This window comes from Struthio camelus, chromosome 39 (assembly GCF_040807025.1).
Source record: "Struthio camelus isolate bStrCam1 chromosome 39, bStrCam1.hap1, whole genome shotgun sequence".
NCBI lineage: Eukaryota > Metazoa > Chordata > Aves > Struthioniformes > Struthionidae > Struthio > Struthio camelus.
In genome coordinates, this window is record NC_090980.1 from 85,958 (window position 1) to 108,638 (window position 22,681).

Consider the following 22,681-nt stretch of genomic DNA (forward strand, 5'->3'; position numbering starts at 1 on the left):
TTGGGGTCCCGATGTCCCCAAGTGTCTCGGGGTCAGGCCCCGGTGTCCCCACGTGGCTCAGGATTGGGGTCCCGTGTCCCCAAGTGTCTCGGGGTCAGGCCCGGTGTCCCCACGTGGCTCAGGATTGGGGTCCCGATGTCCCCAAGTGTCTCGGGGTCAGGTCCCGTGTCCCCAAGTGTCTCGGGGTCAGGCCTGGTGTCCCCAAGTGTCTCGGGGTCAGGCCCGGTGTCCCCACGTGGCTCAGGATTGGGGTCCCGATGTCCCCAAGTGTCTCGGGGTCAGGCCCGGTGTCCCCACGTGGCTCAGGATTGGGGTCCCGATGTCCCCAAGTGTCTCGGGGTCAGGCCCTGGTGTCCCCAAGTGTCTCAGGGTCAGGCCTGGTGTCCCCACGTGGCTCAGGATTGGGGTCCCGATGTCCCCAAGTGTCTCGGGGTCAGGCCCCGGTGTCCCCACGTGGCTCAGGATTGGGGTCCCGATGTCCCCAAGTGTCTCGGGGTCAGGTCCCGTGTCCCCAAGTGTCTCGGGGTCAGGCTCTGGCGTCCCCAGGCAGCTCGGCCCCAGTGTCCCCAACGTCCCCAGGCCGGTGGCGGTGGCCACAACAGGGTCCAGGGGCCCCGGCGTCCCCGCTCCGGGGGTTCCCTTTGGGGTCGGGCCGGTGCCGGGGGGGGGGTGTCCCCGGTCACCTCCGGGGGTGGAAGCGGGGTCCCGAAACGGGACCGCGCCGCGCCGGCGCGGGGAAAGGACCAAGCGTCGACCCGCCGCCGGCTGTTTATTGAGCGTCCGGCGCGGCGGGGAGGGGGACAGAGCAGGGGGGGACGGGGACGCGGTGGCACCTTCCCCTCCCCGCTGGGGTGGGCGAGAGTTGGGGGGTTGTTTTTTTTTGGGGGGGGGTGGGGGGGGGGACCGGCCCCCCTGGGGCAGCGCCTCCCGCCCCACGGCGCCGGGGCAGGACCCGGCCCCCCCGGGCGGCAGGAGCAGGCGGGCGCTGGGGTCGCCGGCCGGGACGCGGACCCCCGGGGCGGAGGGGGGGGTCTTACGCCGAAGCCGAGGAGGAGGAGGAGGCTCTAGCCGATGGTGAGGCCGAAGCCGCACTGGAACTTGTTCTTGCGGTGGTTGAGGAAGGCGCCCATGGCCAGCGTCAGCGGCAGCGGCGGCAGCTTCTTCTCCAGCACGGCCCCCACCACCCAGTTGCTGTCCACGGAGCCTGGCGGGACGACGGGGACGGTGGCAGCGCGGGCGAGGGGGACGGTGGCACCACGGACAACGGGGATGGTGGCACCATGGATGAGCAGGATGATGGCAGCAGGGCGGAAGGGGGTGATGGTGGCACCACGGACGACGGGGATGGTGGCACCATGGATGAGCAGGATGAGGGCAGCAGGGCGGACGGGGGTGATGGTGGCACCACGGATGGGGGTGATGGTGGCACCATGGATGAGCAGGATGATGGCAGCAGGGCGGACGGGGGTGATGGTGGCACCATGGACGAGGGGGACGGTGGCACCACGGATGAGCAGAATGATGGCAGCAGGGCGGACGGGGGTGATGGTGGCACCACGGACAAGGGGGACGGTGGCACCACGGATGAGCAGGATGACGGCAGCAGGGCGGACGGGGGTGATGGTGGCACCATGGACGAGGGGGACGGTGGCACCACGGATGAGCAGGATGACGGCAGCAGGGCGGACGGGGGTGATGGTGGCACCATGGACGAGGGGGATGGTGGCACCACGGACGAGGGGGACGGTGGCACCATGGATGAGCAGGATGATGGCAGCAGGGCGGACGGGGGTGATGGTGGCACCACGGACGAGGGGGATGGTGGCACCATGGATGAGCAGGATGACGGCAGCAGGGTGGAAGGGGGTGATGGTGGCACCATGGACAAGGGGGACGGTGGCACCATGGATGAGCAGGATGATGGCAGCAGGGCGGACGGGGGTGATGGTGGCACCATGGACAAGGGTGATGGTGGCACCACGGACGAGGGGGACGGTGGCACCATGGATGAGCAGGATGACGGCAGCAGGGCGGACGGGGGTGATGGTGGCACCACGGCCGAGGGGGACGGTGGCACCACGGATGAGCAGGATGACGGCAGCAGGGCGGACGGGGGTGATGGTGGCACCACGGACGAGGGGGACGGTGGCACCATGGATGAGCAGGATGATGGCAGCAGGGCGGACGGGGGTGATGGTGGCACCACGGACGAGGGGGATGGTGGCACCATGGATGAGCAGGATGATGGCAGCAGGGCGGACGGGGGTGATGGTGGCACCACGGACGAGGGGGATGGTGGCACCATGGATGAGCAGGATGATGGCAGCAGGGCGGACGGGGGTGATGGTGGCACCATGGACGAGGGGGACGGTGGCACCATGGATGAGCAGGATGATGGCAGCAGGGCGGACGGGGGTGATGGTGGCACCACGGATGAGGGGGATGGTGGCACCATGGACAAGGGGGACGGTGGCACCACGGATGAGCAGGATGACGGCAGCAGGGCGGACGGGGGTGATGGGGGCACCACGGATGGGGGTGATGGTGGCACCACGGACGAGGGGGATGGTGGCACCATGGATGAGCAGGATGACGGCAGCAGGGCGGACGGGGGTGATGGTGGCACCATGGACAAGGGTGATGGTGGCACCACGGACGAGGGGGACGGTGGCACCATGGATGAGCAGGATGATGGCAGCAGGGCGGACGGGGGTGATGGTGGCACCACGGATGAGGGGGATGGTGGCACCACGGACGAGGGGGACGGTGGCACCATGGATGAGCAGGATGACGGCAGCAGGGCGGACGGGGGTGATGGTGGCACCATGGACAAGGGTGATGGTGGCACCACGGACGAGGGGGACGGTGGCACCATGGATGAGCAGGATGATGGCAGCAGGGCGGACGGGGGTGATGGTGGCACCACGGATGAGGGGGATGGTGGCACCACGGACGAGGGGGACGGTGGCACCATGGATGAGCAGGATGATGGCAGCAGGGCGGACGGGGGTGATGGTGGCACCACGGATGAGGGGGATGGTGGCACCATGGACAAGGGGGACGGTGGCACCACGGATGAGCAGGATGACGGCAGCAGGGCGGACGGGGGTGATGGGGGCACCACGGATGGGGGTGATGGTGGCACCACGGACGAGGGGGATGGTGGCACCATGGATGAGCAGGATGACGGCAGCAGGGCGGACGGGGGTGATGGTGGCACCATGGACAAGGGTGATGGTGGCACCACGGACGAGGGGGACGGTGGCACCATGGATGAGCAGGATGATGGCAGCAGGGCGGACGGGGGTGATGGTGGCACCACGGACGAGGGGGACGGTGGCACCGGAGGGGGACGGTGGCACCACGGCCGAGGGGGACGGTGGCACCGGAGGGGGACAGGCTACCTTTGAAGAGCAGGTTGGCCTTGGGCAGGTCGAGCTGGTAGCCGAAGGAGACGCTGGTGTCCTGCACGCGGGTGCTGGCCTCGAACTCGACGCCCACCTGCAGCTGGGGCGGGACGGGGGCGGTGGGACGGGGGCGGTGGGACGGGGCCGCCGCGTCCCCTCCCGTCCCCTCCCGTCCCTACCTGCTCGTTGGCTTTGTGGTAGTAGGTCGCGTGGGCTCCCGCCTGCCCCACCGTCAGCGTCCCGATCCAGTTGGGTGCTGCGCGGCGGGGTGAGCGCGGCGGGCCCGGCCCGGCCCGTCTCGTCTTCTCCTCCCACCCCGGCCCGGCCCGTCCCCTCCCGTCCCGTCCCCTCCCGTCCCGTCTTGTCCCGGCCCGTCCCGTCCCCTCCTGGGCCATCCCTTCCCATCTTGTCTTCTCCCGTCCCCCCGTCCCGTTGTGTCCCCTCTCGTCCTGTCCCATCCCCTCCCATCTTGTCCCGTCTCGTCCCTTCCCATCATGTCTTCTCCTCCCATCCCGGCCCGTCCCCTCCTGTCCCATCTTGTCCCATCCTGTCTCGTCTCGTTCCTCCCCGTTTCGTCCATCTTGTCCCGTCCCGTCTTGTCCCGTCCCCTCCCGTCCCGTCTTGTCCCGTCCCTTCCCATCTTGTCTTCTCCCGTCCCCCCGTCCCGTTGTGTCCCCTCTCGTCCTGTCCCATCCCCTCCCATCTTGTCCCGTCTCGTCCCTTCCCATCACGTCTTCTCCTCCCATCCCGTCACGTCCTGTCCCCTCCCGCCCCATCTTGTCCCATCCCGGCCCGTCCCCTCCTGTCCCCTCCCGTCCCATCTTGTCCCGTCCTTTCCCATCTTGTCTTCTCCCATCCTGTCCTGCCCATCCCGTCCCCTCCCGTCCCATCTTGTCCTGTCGCGTCCCATCCCCTCCCGTCCCTTCCCATCTTCTCCCGTCCCATCCCATCCCGTCGCGTCCCCTCCTGTCCCATCCTGCCCCATCTTGTCCCCTCCTGTCCCGTCCCGTCCCTTCCCATCTTCTCCCGTCCCATCCCATCCCGTCGCGTCCCCTCCTGTCCCATCCTGCCCCATCTTGTCCCCTCCTGTCCCATCCCGTCCCTTCCCATCTTCTCCCGTCCCATCCCATCCCGTCGCGTCCCCTCCTGTCCCATCCTGCCCCATCTTGTCCCCTCCTGTCCCGTCCCATCCCATCCCGTCACATCCCCTCCTGTCCCATCCTGCCCCATCTTGTCCCCTCCTGTCCCGTCCTGTCCCTTCCCATCTTGTCTTCCCCTTTCGTCCCATCCCGTCTCGTCCTGTCTCGTCTCGTTCCTCCCCGTTTCGTCCATCTTGTCCCGTCCCGTCTTGTCCCGTCCCATCTTGTCCCGTCCCATCTTGTCTTCTCCCGTCCTGTCCCGTCCACCCTGTCCCCGTCCACCCCGTCCCCGTCCACCCCGTCACCTGTGTACTTCCCGGCCAGGGAGACGACGGTGCCCTCCTCGCCGGGCCGCCGGTGGTACACCAGCTCGCCGCCCAGCGCCAGGGCCGGCGTCACGCTCTGCAGGTAGTGCGCCACCAGGATGCCTGCCGGCCGGCGCCGTCAGCCGCGCGCGCGCCCGCCACCCCTTCCCGGTGTCCCACCACCGCCTCCCGGTGTCCCCACCGCTTCTCGGTGTCCCACCACCGCCTCCCGGTGTCCCACCACCGCTTCTTGGTGTCCCCACTGCTTCCTGGTGTCCCCACTGCTTCCTGGTGTCCCACCACCGCCTCCTGGAGTCCCACCACCGCTTCCCGGTGTCCCCACTGCTTCCCGGTGTCCCACCACCACCTCCTGGTGTCCCACCACCGCTTCCTGGAGTCCCCACCGCCTCCTGGTGTCCCACCACCGCCTCCTGGTGTCCCACCACCGCCTCCTGGAGTCCCCACAGCTTCCCGGTGTCCCACCACCGCCTCCCGGTGTCCCACCACCGCCTCCTGGAGTCCCCACAGCTTCCCCGTGTCCCACCACCGCTTCCCGGTGTCCCACCACTGCTTCCCGGTGTCCCACCACCGCCTCCTGGTATCCCACCACTGCTTCCTAGAGTCCCCACCGCCTCCTGGTGTCCCACCACCACTTCCTGGAGTCCCCACCGCTTCCCAGTGTCCCACCACTGCTTCCTAGAGTCCCCACTGCTTCCTGGTGTCCCCACCACCTCCTGGTGTCCCACCACCACTTCCCGGTGTCCCACCACTGCTTCCTGGTATCCCACCATTGCTTCCTGGAGTCCCCACCGCTTCCCAGTGTCCCACCACCACCTCCTGGTGTCCCACCACCGCTTCTTGGTGTCCCCACTGCTTCCTGGTGTCCCCACTGCTTCCTGGTGTCCCACCACCGCCTCCTGGTGTCCCACCACCGCCTCCTGGAGTCCCCACAGCTTCCCGGTGTCCCACCACCGCCTCCCGGTGTCCCACCACCGCCTCCTGGAGTCCCCACAGCTTCCCCGTGTCCCACCACCGCTTCCCGGTGTCCCACCACTGCTTCCCGGTGTCCCACCACCGCCTCCTGGTATCCCACCACTGCTTCCTAGAGTCCCCACCGCCTCCTGGTGTCCCACCACCACTTCCTGGAGTCCCCACCACTTCCCAGTGTCCCACCACTGCTTCCTAGAGTCCCCACTGCTTCCTGGTGTCCCCACCACCTCCTGGTGTCCCACCACCACTTCCCGGTGTCCCACCACTGCTTCCTGGTATCCCACCATTGCTTCCTGGAGTCCCCACCGCTTCCCAGTGTCCCACCACCGCCTCCTGGTGTCCCACCACCGCCTCCTGGTATCCCACCACCGCTTCCTGGTGTCCCCACCACTTCCCGGTGTCCCACCACTGCCTCCCGGTGTCCCACCACCGCTTCCTAGAGTCCCCACCGCTTCCTGGTGTCCCACCACCGCCTCCCAGTGTCCCCACCACTTCCCGGTGTCCCACCACCGCCTCCTAGAGTCCCCACCGCTTCCTGGTGTCCCCACCGCCTCCCGGTGTCCCACCACCGCTTCCCGGTGTCTCACCCACTTCCTGGCATCCCACCACCGCTCCCTCGATCCCAGTTGCTCCCCAGGATCCCAACCAAACCCCGGGACCCCACAGCCGCCCCCCGGACCCCACAGCCGCCCCCCCAGACCCCACAGCCTCCCCCCCGGACCCCACAGCCGCCCCCCGGACCCCACAGCCGCCCCCCGGCGCTCGGGGGGGGCCGCTGACCGGAGCCCAGCAGCACGTCGGGGTTGCCCAGCGTCACGGCGGCCGTGAAGTCGCCCCCCCGGTACTCGCCGTCCACCTGCCAGTTGACGAACTTGGCCTGCTGCGTCTGCGGGGGGGGGGGACACGGGTGACACGGGGGACACGGGGGACACGTCCCCCCCCGCCCCGCCCCACGGCGCCCCGCCGCCCACCTGGAAGGCCACCTTGGAGCGCAGACGGGCCGTCAGCTGGTGGATCACCTGGGCGTTGAGGCTGCCGCTGTTGTCCATGTCGCCCACCAGCACCGGGAAGGCCTGGGGGGGGGGAGGGGGGGACACGGTGACAATGACAAACGTCCCCTTTTCTCCCCCAAAAACGTCGTCCCCCCCCCGGCGCTCACCTCCGTGGGGCTGAGCTGCTTGGTGCCCACGTAGGTGGCCCCGAAGTGGTAGTTGGAGTCGCCGACGGTGCTGAGCGCCACGGTGTGGTTCACCTGCGGGCGGGGGCCTGACGCCGTGGGGATGGGCACGCGGGGCCTGACGCCGTGGGGATGGGCACGTGGACCGTGTGTGCGTGTGTGTGTGTCCCCCCCCGTCCCGGGGCCTGACGCCGTGGGGATGGGCACGTGGACTGTGTGTGTGTGTCCCCCCCGTCCCGGGGCCTGACGCCGTGGGGATGGGCACGTGGAGTGTGTGTGTGTGTGTCCCCCCCGTCCTGGGGCCTGACGCCGTGGGGATGGGCACGCGGGGCCTGACGCCATGGGGATGGGCACGTGGGGCCTGACGCCGTGGGGATGGGCACGTGGGGCCTGACGCCGTGGGGATGGGCACGTGGAGTGTGTGTGCGTGTGTCCCCCCCCCCGTCCCGGGGCCTGACGCCGTGGGGATGGGCACACGGGGCCTGACGCCGTGGGGATGGGCACGTGGAGTGTGTGTGTGTCCCCCCCGTCCCGGGGCCTGACGCCGTGGGGATCGGCACGCAGGGCCTGACACCGTGGGGATGGGTACGTAGCCTGTGTGTGTCCCCCCCGTCCCGAGGCCTGACACCATGGGGATGGGCACGCGGTGGGGGCGGGGCGAGTGTCCCCACTTGGGGCCTGACGCCGTGGGGATGGAGGGGCACGCAGGGCCTGACGCCGTGGGGATGGGCACATGCGGGGTGTGTGTCCCTCCCCCCCCCCTCCCCGGTCCCCGACGCCGGGGTGAGGGGCAGCCCGGAGGGGACGCGTCCCCCTTCCCCGGTCCCCGACGCCGGGGTGAGGGGCAGCCCGGAGGGGACGCGTCCCCCCTCCCCGGTCCCCGACGCCGGGGTGAGGGGCAGCCCGGAGGGGACGCGTCCCCCCTCCCCGGTCCCCGACGCCGGGGTGAGGGGCAGCCCGGAGGGGACGCGTCCCCCCTCCCCGGTCCCCGACGCCGGGGTGAGGGGCAGCCCGGAGGGGACGCGTCCTCCCTCCCCGGTCCCCGACGCCGGGGTGAGGGGCAGCCCGGAGGGGACGCGTCCCCCTTCCCCGGTCCCCGACGCCGGGGTGAGGGGCAGCCCGGAGGGGACGCGTCCCCCTTCCCCGGTCCCCGACGCCGGGGTGAGGGGCAGCCCGGAGGGGACGCGTCCCCCCTCCCCGGTCCCCGACGCCGGGGTGAGGGGCAGCCCGGAGGGGACGCGTCCCCCCTCCCCGGTCCCCGACGCCGGGGTGAGGGGCAGCCCGGAGGGGACGCATCCCCCCTCCCCGGTCCCCGACGCCGGGGTGAGGGGCAGCCCGGAGGGGACGCGTCCCCCCTCCCCGGTCCCCGACGCCGGGGTGAGGGGCAGCCCGGAGGGGACGCGTCCCGGCCCTACCTGGAAGTGGTTACTGAGCCCCTTGTTCACCGTCAGCTTGACGCCCTCCATCTGCACCGGGAAGAGCTCTGGGGGGGGGGGGAGCGGGGTGTCACCCCCCGCCGCCGCCCCACGGCGCGCCCGGCCCCACGGCGCGCCGTGGGGCACCCTCCCCCCCCCAACCCCCCCACCGCGTCCCCACCTTTGCAGCGGCGGTGGCACTCCTCGAAGGCGCCGGGGTTGGGCAGGGGGCCGGCGGCGGCGGGGGGGGCGTCGTGGGGGGCGGCGCCGGGGGGCCGGGGGGGCGCGGGGGGGCCCAGGCCGCTGCCGGGGGGCGGCGCCAGCCCCGGGGGGGCCGGCAGCAGGCCGGGGCCGGGGGGGGGCGGCGAGCCGGCGGCCAGCACGTTCCCCATGGCGCTTCCCGGGCCGGATCCGGCGGCGGCTGCTGGGGGGGGGGGAAACGGGGGGGGCTGCGGGACCTGCTGCCCCCCAACTGCTGCCCCACAACCCACCAGCCACCCCCCAACTGCTGCCCGTAACCCCCCGGCCGCCCCCCAACTCCTGTCCCATAACCCCCCCGAACAGCCCCCCAATTCCTGCCCCATAGCCCCTCAACAGCCCCCAACTCCTGCCCCATAAACTGCCCCACAGGTCCCGTTCCTGCCCCACAACCCCCCCCAACTGCCCCCCAAGTCCCATTCCTGCCCCACAACCCCCTCAAACGCCCCCCAACCGCCCTCCAGGTCCTGTTCCTGCCCCATAACCCCCCCAAATGCCCCCCAAAAGCCCCCCAGGTCCCGTTCCTGCCCCACAACCCACCCAACTGCCCCCCAGGTCCCGTTCCTGCCCCACAACCCCCCCCAACTACCCCCCAGGTCCCGTTCCCGCCCCACAACCCCCCCAAACGCCCCCCAACTGCCCCCCAGGACCCGTTCCCGCCCCACAACCCCCTCAAACGCCCCCCAACCGCCCCCCAGGTCCCGTTCCCGCCCCACAACCCCCCCAAACGCCCCCCAACTGCCCCCCAGGTCCCGTTCCTGCCCCACAACCCCCCCAAACGCCCCCCAACCGCCCCCCAGGTCCCGTTCCCGCCCCACAACCCCCCCAAATGCCCCCCAACCACCCCTCAGGTCCCATTCCCGCCCCACAACCCCCCCAACCGCCCCCCAACTGCCCCCCAGGACCCGTTCCCGCCCCACAACCCCCCCAAACGCCCCCCAAATGCCCCCCAGGACCCGTTCCCACCCCACAACCCCCCCAAACGCCCCCCAACTGCCCCCCAGGACCCGTTCCCGCCCCACAACCCCCCCAAACGCCCCCCAACTGCCCCCCAGGTCCCGTTCCTGCCCCACAACCCCCCCAAACGCCCCCCAACTGCCCCCCAGGACCCGTTCCCGCCCCACAACCCCCCCAAACGCCCCCCAACTGCCCCCCAGGTCCCGTTCCTGCCCCATAACCCCCCCCAACTGCCCCCCAGGACCCGTTCCTGCCCCACAACCCACCCAACTGCCCCCCAGGTCCCGTTCCTGCCCCACAACCCCCCCCAACTACCCCCCAGGTCCCGTTCCCGCCCCACAACCCCCCCAAACGCCCCCCAACTGCCCCCCAGGACCCGTTCCCGCCCCACAACCCCCTCAAACGCCCCCCAACCGCCCCCCAGGTCCCGTTCCCGCCCCACAACCCCCCCAAACGCCCCCCAACTGCCCCCCAGGTCCCGTTCCTGCCCCACAACCCCCCCAAACGCCCCCCAACTGCCCCCCAGGACCCGTTCCCGCCCCATAACCGCCCCCCGGGCCCCGCTCGCCCCCCCCGGTCGCTGCCCCCCCCCGCTCTGTCGCGACATGTCGCCCCCCCCCCCACGCCGCACTCACGCGGCGGCGGCGGCAGCGGCGCCAGGAGCCGGGGCGCAGCCGAACCCGCCTGCTGCCTGGCCCCGCCCCCCGCGCGCTCCTATTGGCCGGCCCGGCGCCCAGCCCGCCCCCCGCTCTGCCCGCCGCGCGCGCCTATTGGTTGGTGCCGCCCTGAGCACCGCCCACTTCCGCCGGGCGCTCGCCCGGGCCGGGCCGCGGCGCGCTGCGGGCCCGCCCCTTCCGGCCTGCCGCCCGGCTGCTATTGGCTGCCGTCCCCACGAGCCCCACCCCCCCCTCCGCCATGCCTTTCATTGGCCAGGCTCCGCCCCGCCCGCCGCTCCGCGTTGCTACTGGCTACGGTTTGACATCGCCCCGCCCCGCCGCGCGCCAGCCCGGCTCCCATTGGCCAGCGGCGGCGGCGCCGCGCTCGCAGCAGGTTCGGTTGCGAGGAGCGCAAGGTCAGGGCGCCGGCGCGCGCGGGCCGCCCGGCCATAGAGTCCGCAAGGGCGCCGGGGCCAGAGGGGCCGCCACGGGCGCCGCCATCTTGGGGCGGGGGAGGACCGCGCTCCGCCCCCGCGGGGCGCCGCTCGCCATGGCAACCGCCGGGGGGGGGTGGGGGGGGCCTATGGGGGCTATAGGGGACCCCGGCCCTATAGGGGGGCTATAGGGGACCTCGGCCCTATGGGGGGGCTATAGGGGACCCCCAGCCCTATGGGGGGGGCTACAGGGGACCCCGGCCCTATGGGGGGGCTATAGGGGACCCCGGACCTATAGGGGGGCTATAGGGGACCCCGGCCCTATGGGGGGGGCTATAGGGGACCCCCAGCCCTATGGGGGGCTACAGGGGACCCCCCGCCCTATGGGGGGGCTATAGGGGACCCCCAGCCCTATGGGGGGCTACAGGGGACCCCGGCCCTATAGGGGGGCTATAGGGGACCCCGGCCCTATAGGGGCTATAGGGGACCCCCGGCCCTATGGGGGGGCTATAGGGGACCCTGGACCTATGGGGGGCTATAGGGGTCTGCTCCAGCCCTATAGGTTGTCTATAGGGGACCCTCAGCCCTATGGGGGGGCTATAGGGGACCGCTCCAGCCCTATGGGGGGGCTATAGGGGTCTGCTCCAGCCCTATGGGGGGGCTATAGGGGACTCTGGCCCTATAGGGGGCTATAGGGGTCTGCTCCAGCTCTATGGGTCGTCTATAGGGTCAACTCTGGCTCTATGAGGGGGATCTATAGGGGACTGTCCTGGTCCTGTGGGGCATCTATAGGGACCCCCCCACTCTAGGGAGGGTTTATAGGGCACCCCCTACCCCTATGGGGGGGTCTATAGGGGACCCCTGGCCCCTATGGGGGGGGACTATAGGGCCCCCAGCCCTATGGGTCACTTATAGGGGACGCCCGGCGCTATGGGGGGGTCTACAGGGAGTCCTCCACTGTATGGAGCAGCTATATGGGCCCCCAGCCCTATGGGGGACCCCCCCCCGCAGACACTCTGTAGGGCATCTATAGGGGGCCGCCCCGGCCCTATAGGGCGTCTATAGGGATCCCCAGCCCTATACGGGTCCCACTGGGGGGGGGGGTCGCCGTGACCGCGCGCAGCATCTTCGGGGACCCCCATGGCCGATCGTATAGGGGACGCAGCCCCCGACCCTATAGGGGACCCCTGTGACCCCCCCCCCGTACCACCCCTTATAGGACCCTATGGAAGAGCGATGAGACGGCCCGGCCGCGACACCGCCGCCAACAGCTTTATTGCGAGGAAGCGCGAGAGCCGGCCGGCCCCAAAACCCCCCAAACCGGCCCCAAAACCGGCCCGAAACCCCCAAACCGGCCCCAAACCCCCAAACCGGCCCCAAAAGCTCCAAACCAGCCCAAAAAGCTCCAAACCAGCCCCAAAACGGCCCCCAAACCAGCCCCGAAACCCCCAAACCGGCCCCAAAAGCTCCAAACCGGCCCCAAAAGCTCCAAACCGGCCCCCAAACCCCCAAACCGGCCCCCAAACCCCGCCAAAGCGGCCCCAAAACCTCAGAGCAGCCCCGAAACCCCCCAAACTGGCCCCAAACCGGCCCCCCCAGCCCAGCCCTGACCCCAAATCCCGGCCCCGAACCGGCCGCGGGATCCAACCGGGATCCAACTGGGGGATCGAACCGGGATCGACCCCGCTGCGGGATCAAATTGGGATCGAACCGGCATCGAACTGGGATCGAACCTGCTGCGGGATCGAACCAGGATCGAACTGGGATTGAACTGGGATCGAACCGGGATCAAACTGGGATCAAATTGGGATCAAACCTGCTGCAGGATCGAACCAGGATCGAACTGGGATCGAACTGGGATCAAATTGGGATCAAATTGGGATCAGACCTGCTGCAGGATCGAACCAGGATCGAACTGGGATCGAACTGGGATTGAACTGGGATCAAACCGGGATTGAACTGGGATCGAACCCGCTGTAGGATCGAACCAGGATTGAACTGCGATCGAACTGGGATCAAATTGGGATCAAACCTGCTGCAGGATCGAACCGGGATCGAACTGGGATCAAACCAGGATCAAACCTGCTGCAGGATCGAACCACGATCAAACTGGGATTGAACTGGGATCAAACTGGGATCAAATTGGGATCAAACCTGCTGCAGGATCGAACCGGGATCGAACCGGGATTGACCTGGGATCGAAGTGGGATCAAACCGGGATCAAATTGGGATCGAACCAGGATCGACCTGGGATCGAACCTGCCATAGCATCGAACTGGGATTGAACTGGGATCGAAGCGAGATTGAACTGGGATCAAACCAGGATCAAACCAGGATTGAACCCACCGTAGGATCGAACCGGGATCGAACCTGCTGTGGGATCAAACCAGGATTGAACCAGGATTGAACCGGGATCCAACTGGGATCGAAGTGGGATCGAACCGGGATCAAATTGGGATCAAACCAGGATCGAACTGGGATTGAACCTGCCATAGGATTGAACCGGGATCAAACCGGGATCGAAGCGGGATCCAACTGGGATCGAACCGGGATCGAACCGGGATCGAACCCGCCGTAGCATTGAACTGGGATTGAACTGGGATCGAAGCGGGATCAAATTGGGATCAAACCTGCTGCAGGACCGAACTGGGACCGAACTGGGATCGAACTTGGATCAAACTGGGATCAAACCGGGATCAAACCTGCTGCAGGACCGAACTGGGATCGAACCGGGATTGACCTGGGACCGAACTGGGATCGAACTGGGATCGACCTGGGACTGAACTGGGATCGAACTGGGATCGAACCGGGATCGACCTGGGACTGAACTGGGATCAACCCGGGATCGACCTGGGACTGAACTGGGATCGACCCGGGATCGAACTGGGATCGAACCGGGACTGAACTGGGATGGACCCGGGATCAAACTGGGATCAACCTGGGAATGAACTGGGATCGAACCGGGACCGACCTGGGACCAAACTGGGATCGACCTGGGATCAAACTGGGATCGACCCGGGATCAAACTGGGATGGAACTGGGACTGAACTGGGATCGACCCGGGACTGAACTGGGATCGACCTGGGATCGACCTGGGACTGAACTGGGATCGACCTGGGAATGAACTGGGATCGAACGGGGACCGACCCAGGATCAAACTGGGATCGACCCGGGACTGAACTGGGATGGAACTGGGATCAAACTGGGATGGAACTGGGATCGACCCGGGACTGAACTGGGATCGACCCGGGACTGAACTGAGATCGACCCGGGATCAAACTGGGATCGACCTGGGAATGAACTGGGATCGAACCGGGACCGACCCAGGACCAAACTGGGGCCGACCCGGGGCCGAACTGGGACCAAACTGGGGCGGAGGCGGCGGGAGCCGCTCACACGTACAGCGCCGGCGACATGACGAAGGCGCCGGACGGGTCGGCCACCGCCCCGTACAGGGGCTCCAGCTGCTCCGCGTAGTCGTCACCGTCCCCGTCGTCACCGTCACCGTCACCGTCACCCGGCTCCGGCCGCTCGCGGTACCGCGGCGGTGGCGCCCGCCCGGACGCCGGGGCCCCTCCTCGCCCGGACGCCGGGGCCCCTCCGGCCTCGGCAGGCGCCGCCTCCGCTCCGGGCGGCCGCAGGGGCAGCAGCTGGGACTCGGGGGCCTGCGGGGGAGCGGGGTCGGGGCTGGGGGGGGCCCAGGCGTCCGGGAGGGGCCCAGGCGTCCGGGGAGGGGGGCCCAGGCATCCGGGGAGAGGGGCCCAGGCGTCCGGGGAGAGGGGCCCACCATCCAGGGGGGGCCCAGGTGTCCAGCGAGGGGCCCAGGCATCCGGGAGGGGCCCAGGTGTCCAGCGAGGGGCCCAGGCGTCCGGGGAGGGGGACCCAGGTGTCTGGGAGGGGCCCAGGCGTCCGGGGAGGGGGGCCCAGGCGTCCGGGGAGAGGGGCCCACCATCCAGGGGGGGCCCAGGTGTCCAGCGAGGGGCCCAGGCATCCGGGGAGGGGGACCCAGGTGTCCAGCGAGGGGCCCAGGCGTCCGGGGAGGGGGACCCAGGTGTCTGGGAGGGGCCCAGGCGTCCGGGGAGGGGGGCCCAGGCGTCCGGGGAGGGGGGCCCACCATCCAGGGGGGGCCCAGGTGTCCAGCGAGGGGCCCAGGCATCCGGGGAGGGGGACCCAGGTGTCTGGGAGGGGCCCAGGCGTCCGGGGAGAGGGGCCCAGGCGTCCGGGAAGGGAGTCCCACCATCCAGGGGGGGCCCAGGCATCCGGGAGGGGCCCAGGCGTCCAGGGAGGGGCCCAGGTGTCCGGGGAGGGGGGCCCAGGCGTCCGGGAAGGGAGTCCCACCATCCAGGGGGGGCCCAGGCATCCGGGAGGGGCCCAGGCGTCCAGGGAGGGGCCCAGGTGTCCGGGGAGGGGGGCCCAGGCGTCCAGGGAGGGGGGCCCACCATCCGGGGGGGCCCAGGTGTCCAGCAAGAGGGACCCAGGCGTCCGGGGAGGGGCCCAGGTGTCCGGGGAGGGGGGCCCAGGCGTCCGGGGAGGGGGGCCCACCATCCGGGGGGGCCCAGGTGTCCAGCAAGAGGGACCCAGGCGTCCGGGGAGGGGGGCCCAGCATCCGGGAGGGGGGGCCCAGGCGTCCGGCCCTGGCACTTACCCATGGCGGCTCCTGCGGCTTCTCGCGGGGAGGGGGCGGCTTGTAGGGCGGGGGGGCGTCGAGGCTGCGGCGGGGGGGGGGGGCGTCAGGGCTCGACACGCGTCTTGGGGAGGGCCCAGGCGTCCGGGTCCCGTGTCCCCGGGGTGGAGGGGGGGGTTTGGGTCCCAGGAGGGCCCAGGCGTCCGGGTCCCGTGTCTCGGGGAGGGGGAGGGCCCAGGTGTCCGGGAGGGCCCAGTGTCTGAGTCCCACGTGTCCGGGGAGGGTCCAGGTGTCTGGGGAGGGGGACCCAGGCGTCCAGGGAGGGGGCCCAGGTGTCCGTGAAGGGGCCCAGGCGTCCGGGAGGGGCCCCAGCGTCCGGGATGAGGGGCCCCGGCGTCTGGGGGGGGGGGGGACTCAGGCGTCCGGACAGGGGGCCCCAGCGTCCGGGGAAAGGGCCCAGGTGTCCGGGGAGGGGGGCCCAGGCGTCCGGGGAGGGGGGCCCAGGCGTCCGGGGAGGGGACCGAGGCGTCCGGGGAAAGGGCCCAAGTGTCCGGGGAAAGGGCCCAAGTGTCCGGGAGGGGCCCAGGTGTCCGGGGAAAGGGCCCAGGCGTCTGGGGGGGGACCCAGGTGTCCGGGGGGGGGGACCCAGGTGTCCGGGGGGGGCCCAGGCGTCCAGGGAGGGGCCCAGGCATCCGGGGAGGGGCCCAGGTGTCCGGGGAGGGGGACCCAGGCGTCCGGGGAGGGGGACCCAGGCGTCCGGGGAAAGGGCCCAGGCGTCCGGGCGGCAGCCCCCCCCCGTCCCGTCCCCGCTCACTCGTCGGCGCCGCGGGCCGTGCGGTTCTTGCGCTGCTGGTGGCAGATGGCGCCGGCGGTGGCCACCACGGCCGCGGCCACGATGCCGGCGATGATGCCCCCGACGATGGCGCCGGTGGCGCTGGCCCCGTCGCTCCGGGGCTGCGCTGCGGGGACGGAGGGGACGGCGAGCTGGCACCCCAGCCCCCCCCTCCACCCCCCCCACCCCGGGGACACGGGAGCCGGACGCCTGGGCCCTCCCGGACGCCTGGGCCCTCCCCGAGACGCGGGAGCCGGACGCCTGGGCCCTCCCGGACGCCTGGGCCCTCCCTGAGACACGGGACCTGGACGCCTGGGCCCTCCCCGAGACACGAGACCCGGACGCCTGGGCCCTCCTGGACGCCTGGGCCCTCCCCGAGACGCGGGAGCCGGACACCTGGGCCCTCCCCGAGACGCGGGAGCCGGACGCCTGGGCCCTTCCGGACGCCTGGGCCCTCCCCGAGACGCGGGAGCCGGACGCCTGGGCCCTCCCGGACGCCTGGGCCCTCCCTGAGACACGGGACCCGGACGCCTGGGCCCTCCCGGACACCTGGGCCCTCCTCAGACCCGAACTCCCCCCTCCCCCCGCCCCAGGGACACGGGACCCGGACGCCTGGGCCCTCCCCAGGATGCAGGACCCGGACGCCTGGGCCCTCCCGGACGCCTGGGCCCTCCCCGAGACACGAGACCCGGACACCTGGGCCCTCCCGGACACCTGGGCCCTCCTCAGACCCGAACTCCCCCCTCCCCCTGCCCCAGGGACACGGGACCCGGACGCCTGGGCCCTCCCCAGGATGCAGGACCCGGACACCTGGGCCCTCCCGGACGCCTGGGCCCTCCCCAGGATGCAGGACCCGGACGCCTGGGCCCTCCCGGACGCCTGGGCCCTCCCCAGGATGCAGGACCCGGACGCCTGGGCCCTCCCGGACGCCTGGGCCCTCCCCAGGATGCAGGACCCGGACGCCTGGGCCCTCCTAGGACACGGGACCCGGACACCTGGGCCCACCCAGACACCTGGGTCCCTCCCCGGACGCCTGGGCCCTCCCCAGGACATGGGACCCGGACACCTGGGCCCTCCCGGACGCCTGGGCCCGCCCTGTTTACTCTAGTCCCAGGTGGGGGCAGGGCGCCTCGGACGCCTGGGTCCCACGGGGGGGGGGGGGGGGGCAGGGCTGGGAAAGCCCCCGCGTCAGCCAGCGCCCTGGCAGCTGGGCCCAGGCGTCCGGGCAGCGGGGAACCCCCCCCCCCCCCGCCGGCGACGCTGACTCAGAGACGGAAACCGCGGCAGCCCGGACGCCTGGGCCCCCACCCGGCGCGGCGGGAGCAGAGTCCAGGGGCCCGGAGGGCGGAGTCAACCGCGCGCCGTCACCCGACCCCGGGTGTCGCACAACCGCGCGCCGTCGCACGACCCCCGGGCGTCGCACGACCGCGCGCTGTTGCGTGACGCGACACGTTGCACGACTACACCCGTGGCGCTGCTCGCACAACCGCGCACGGTGCACGACGCCGGGCGTTGCACAAGCGCGCGCTGTTGCACGACCTCGTGCATCGCACGACCGCGCACCGTCGCGTGAGCCCCCGCACGTTGCACGACCCCGCACGTCGCCTGCCGGGCCGGCCGCTCCGCGGGGGCGAGGAGGGCTCAGCCCCGGGCGCGGGACACGGCGGGGGGCGTCCCCGTGCAACGCGGTGCATCCTCGTGCAACGCTGTCTGTGCCCGTGCACCGCAGCTGGCCCTCGTGCAACGCAGTGCATCCTTGTGCAAGGCCGTTTGTCCCCGTGCAACGTGGCGCGACTCGTCCCCGAGCGAAATGGTGCGCCCTCGTGCAACGCGGCACGTGCCCGTGCAACGCGGCGTGTCCTCGTGCACCGCGACCCGTCCCCGAGCGACAGGGCCCAGGCGTCCGGGCGCGCGTCTCCCCCCGCACCGCCCCGGGGCCCAGGCGTCCGGGCGCGCGTCTCCCCCCGCACCGCCCCGGGGCCCAGGCGTCCGGGCGCGTGTATTCCCCCGCCCCGCCCCGGGGCCCAGGCGTCCGGGCGCGCGTCGCCCCCCGCCCCGCCCCGGGGCCCAGGCGTCCGGGCGCGCGTCGCCCCCCGCACCGCCCCGGGGCCCAGGCGTCCGGGCGCGCGTCTCCCCCCGCACCGCCCCGGGGCCCAGGCATCCGGGCGCGCGTCTCCCCCCGCACCGCCCCGGGGCCCAGGCGTCCGGGCGCGCGTCTCTCCCCGCACCGCCCCGGGGCCCAGGCGTCCGGGTGTGTGTATTCCCCCGCACCACCCCGGGGCCCAGGCGTCCGGGCGTGCGTCGCCCCCCGCACCGCCCCGGGGCCCAGGCGTCCGGGCGCGCGTCTCCCCCCGCCCACCCCGGGGCCCAGGCGTCCGGGCACGTGTATTCCCCTGCACCGCCCCGGGGCCCAGGCGTCCGGGCGCGCGTCGCCCCCCGCACCGCCCCGGGGCCCAGGCGTCCGGGCGCGCGTCGCCCCCCGCACCGCCCCGGGGCCCAGGCGTCCAGGCATGTGTATTCCCCCGCCCCGCCCCGGGGCCCAGGCGTCCGGGCGCGCGTCGCCCCCCGCACCGCCCCGGGGCCCAGGCGTCCGGGCGCGCGTCACCCCCCGCCCACCCCGGGGCCCAGGCGTCCGGGCGCGCGTCGCCCCCCGCCCACCCCGGGGCCCAGGTGTCCGGGTGTGTGTATTCCCCCGCACCGTCCCGGGGCCCAGGCGTCCGGGCGCGCGTCTCCCCTGCACCGCCCCGGGGCCCAGGCGTCCGGGCGCGCGTCTCCCCCCGCACCGCCCCGGGGCCCAGGCGTCCGGGCGCGCGTCGCCCCCCGCACCGCCCCGGGGCCCAGGCGTCCGGGCGCGCGTCGCCCCCCGCACCGCCCCGGGGCCCAGGCGTCCGGGCACGTGTATTCCCCCGCACCGCCCCGGGGCCCAGGCGTCCGGGCGCGCGTCTCCCCCCGCACCGCCCCGGGGCCCAGGCGTCCGGGCGCGCGTCTCCCCCCGCACCGCCCCGGGGCCCAGGCGTCCGGGCGCACGTCTCCCCCCGCACCGTCCCGGGGCCCAGGCGTCCGGGCGCGCGTCGCCCCCCGCACCGCCCCGGGGCCCAGGCGTCCGGGCGCGCGTCTCCCCCCGCACCGCCCCGGGGCCCAGGCGTCCGGGCGCGCGTCGCCCCCCGCACCGCCCCGGGGCCCAGGCGTCCGGGCGCGCGTCTCCCCCCGCACCGCCCCGGGGCCCAGGCGTCCGGGCGCGCGTCTCCCCCCGCACCGCCCCGGGGCCCAGGCGTCCGGGCGCGCGTCTCCCCTGCACCGCCCCGGGGCCCAGGCGTCCGGGCGCGCGTCTCCCCCCGCACCGCCCCGGGGCCCAGGCGTCCGGGCGCGCGTCGCCCCCCGCACCGCCCCGGGGCCCAGGCGTCCGGGCGCGCGTCGCCCCCCGCACCGCCCCGGGGCCCAGGCGTCCGGGCGCGCGTCTCCCCTGCACCGCCCCGGGGCCCAGGCGTCCGGGCGCGCGTCTCCCCCCGCACCGCCCCGGGGCCCAGGCGTCCGGGCGCGCGTCGCCCCCCGCCCACCCCGGGGCCCAGGCGTCCGGGCGCTCACCGAGCACGGAGAGGGCGACGGGCAGGCGCTGGGGCCGCGGCAGGCCGGGGTGGCGGACGACGCAGACGACGCGCTGCTTGTCGGCGGCCGGGCTGGGGACGAGGCTGAAGCGGCTGGTGACGGTGACGGCGCCGTCGGGGCCGGCGGGTTCGGCCTCGGCCTCCGCGCTGCCGCCCACCGGCGACTCCCAGGTGACGTTGGCGGCCGGGTGGCCGCCGGCCGCCGTGCACGTGGCCACGGGGACGGGCAGGCTGCCGGGCGCCACCGCCAGCGCCGCCGCCTGGCTCCTCGGCTTGGCTGCCGGGCGGGAGCGGGAGCCTGAGCGGAGGGGCCCAGGCGTCCGGGCGCCGCACCCCCCCCCGCTGCTGCCCTCAGCCCGGTGACGAGGGGCCCAGGCGTCCGGGCGCGCCACCCCCCCGCTGCCCTCACCCCGGTGACAAGGGGCCCAGGCGTCCGGGTGTGCCACCCCCCCCCCGCTGCCCTCACCCCGGTGACGAGGGGCCCAGGCGTCCGGGTGCGCCACCCCCCCCCCCCCCCCGCTGCCCTCAGCCTGGTGACGAGGGGCCCAGGCGTCCGGGCGTGCCACCCCCCTGCTGCCCTCACCCCGGGGGCGGAGGGGCCCAGGCGTCCGGGCGCGCCACCCCCCCGCTGCCCTCACCCCGGTGACGAGGGGCCCAGGCGTCCGGGTACATCCCCATCCCCACTGCCCCCACCTCAGTGGCAAAAGGGCCCAGGCGTCCGGGCTTGCCCCCCATCCCACCCAGCGGAGGGGCCCAGGCGTCCGGGCTGCCCCCCCCGTCCCACCCAGCAGAGGGGCCCAGGCGTCTGGGCTCCCCCTCCTCCCCCAGCAGAGGGGCCCAGGCGTCCGGGCTGCCCCCCGTCCCACCCAGCGGAGGGGCCCAGGCGTCCGGGCTGCCCCCCCCGTCCCACCCAGCAGAGGGGCCCAGGCGTCCGGGCTGCCCCTCCTCCCCAAGCACAGGGGCCCAGGCGTCCAGGCTGCCCCCCCGTCCCACTCAGCAGAGGGGCCCAGGCGTCCAGGCTGCCCCCCTGTCCCACTCAGCAGAGGGGCCCAGGCGTCCGGGCTGCCCCCCTGGCTCCCCCAGCAGAGGGGCCCAGGCGTCCGGGCTGCCCCCCGTCCCACCCAGCAGAGGGGCCCAGGCGTCCGGGCTGCCCCCCGTCCCACCCAGCAGAGGGGCCCAGGCGTCCGGGCTGCCCCCCCGTCCCACCCAGCAGAGGGGCCCAGGCGTCCGGGCTGCCCCCCGTCCCACTCAGCAGAGGGGCCCAGGCGTCCGGGCTGCCCCCCCGTCCACCCAGCAGAGGGGCCCAGGCGTCCGGGCTGCCCCCCGGCTCACCCAGCACCAGCAGGCGGGTGCTGGCGCCCTCGGTGCCGTCGGGGTAGGTGGCGAACTCGCAGGTGTAGACGCCGCGGTCGGCCAGGCGCAGGGGCCCCAGCAGCAGCGTGGCGTCCAGCAGCGAGCGGCCGCGGAAGCGCAGGCGCCCGCCGCCCTCGCCGGGGTAGCTGGGCGCCAGGCGCGGGTGCAGCACGGCCACGCTCCGCCGCCCACCGCCGCCGCCGCTCCGCACCCACGTCACCTGGCTCACCCGGACGCCGGGGCCCGCGGCGCCCAGCAGGCAGGGCAGCACGGCCTCCTCGCCCACCAGCGCCACCACCTCCTCCCGCACCTTCACCCGCTGGCCGCCGGCCCCTGCGGGTACCCGCGCGTCGGCTCCAGGGGGCCCAGGCGTCCGGGCACTCCGGGGGGGCCCAGGTGTCCGGGGGGCCCAGGTGTCCGGGGGGGCCCAGGTGTCCGGGGGGGCCAACCACCGCGGGCTTTGGGGACCCAGGTGTCCGGGGGGCCCAGGTGTCCGGGGACTCAATCACTAGGGGCTCTAGGGGGCCCAGGCATCCAGGGCACCCAGATGTCCGGGGGAACCCAACTGCTGAGGGATCCAGGGGGCCCAGGCGTCCGGGGGGCCCAGGTGTCCGGGGGGCCCAACCACCGGGGGCTTTGGGGACCCAGGTGTCCGGGGGGCCCAGGTGTCCGGGGGGCCCAACCACCGCGGGCTTTGGGGGCCCAGGTGTCCGGGGGGCCCAGGTGTCCGGGGGGCCCAACCACCGCGGGCTTTGGGGGCCCAGGTGTCCAGGGGGCCCAGGTGTCCGGGGGGCCCAACCACCGCCGGCTTTGGGGACCCAGGTGTCCGGGGGGCCCAGGTGTCCGGGGGGCCCAACCACCGCGGGCTTTGGGGGCCCAGGTGTCCGGGGGGCCCAGGTGTCCGGGGGGCCCAACCACCGCCGGCTTTGGGGGCCCAGGTGTCCGGGGGGCCCAGGTGTCCGGGGACTCCAGGGGGCCCAACCACCACGGGCTTTGGGGACCCAGGTGTCCGGGGGGCCCAGGTGTCCGGGGACTCAATCACTAGGGGCTCTAGGGGGCCCAGGCATCCGGGGCACCCAGATGTCTGGGGGAACCCAACTGCTGAGGGATCCAGGGGGCCCAGGCGTCCGGGGGGGGTGGGGGTGGGGGCTCAACCACTGGGGCCTTTGGGGGCTCAGGCGTCCGGGGCCACCCAACTACTGGGGGCTCTGGGGGGGCCCAGGCGTCCGGGGGGCCCAGGCGCGCGGGGTGAATGACGGACGGGGCTGCAGCGCGGGGCGGGGGTGGGAGCGGCTCGGACGCCTGGGCCCCTCGGACGCCTGGGCCCCTCGCGTGCCTGGGAGGTCCCGGGGAGGGGGGAAGGAGGAGGGGACGCACCGGGGGCCCAGGCGTCCCGGGGTCCTTACCGCAGAGCAGGCAGCCCAGCAGCAGCGCGGCGGCGGCGGCGGCCATCGGCGGCGGCTCCGCTCTGCCCGGCCCGGTTTGACCCCGCCCGCGACCCGTCCCGCCCCGCCCGGCCAGGTAGAGAC

The 22,681-nt window shown here is 73.4% G+C and overlaps 2 protein-coding genes across 9 annotated transcripts; both read right to left on the minus strand.

Annotated features, from left to right (window-relative positions):
• Positions 1–882: 882 nt before the first annotated feature.
• On the minus strand, positions 883–8,825 carry TOMM40 (translocase of outer mitochondrial membrane 40). The gene is made up of 9 exons (XM_068924242.1): positions 8,615–8,825; positions 8,434–8,501; positions 7,001–7,093; positions 6,813–6,914; positions 6,622–6,727; positions 4,852–4,974; positions 3,587–3,663; positions 3,405–3,507; positions 883–1,204 (listed from the first exon to the last, which is right to left on the minus strand). Exons 1-9 carry the CDS (start codon positions 8,823–8,825, stop codon positions 1,065–1,067), a joined length of 1,023 nt encoding a protein of 340 aa, XP_068780343.1. The 3' UTR covers positions 883–1,064.
• Positions 8,826–11,991: 3,166 nt separating this feature from the next.
• On the minus strand, positions 11,992–22,623 carry NECTIN2 (nectin cell adhesion molecule 2). 8 transcript variants are annotated; one of them, XR_011137220.1, is made up of 8 exons: positions 22,559–22,623; positions 21,132–21,485; positions 19,780–20,076; positions 16,177–16,321; positions 15,384–15,447; positions 13,578–14,403; positions 13,441–13,500; positions 11,992–13,368 (listed from the first exon to the last, which is right to left on the minus strand). XR_011137220.1 is itself a non-coding variant. In XM_068924268.1 (6 exons), exons 1-6 carry the CDS (start codon positions 22,602–22,604, stop codon positions 14,131–14,133), a joined length of 1,179 nt encoding a protein of 392 aa, XP_068780369.1. In that variant the 5' UTR covers positions 22,605–22,623; the 3' UTR covers positions 11,992–14,130. The 8 variants fall into 8 exon arrangements, 2 of the variants coding, with proteins under 2 accessions (XP_068780369.1, XP_068780372.1); XR_011137218.1 differs by having other exon boundaries at positions 11,992–13,555; positions 13,589–14,403; XR_011137219.1 differs by having other exon boundaries at positions 11,992–13,500.
• Positions 22,624–22,681: the final 58 nt, after the last annotated feature.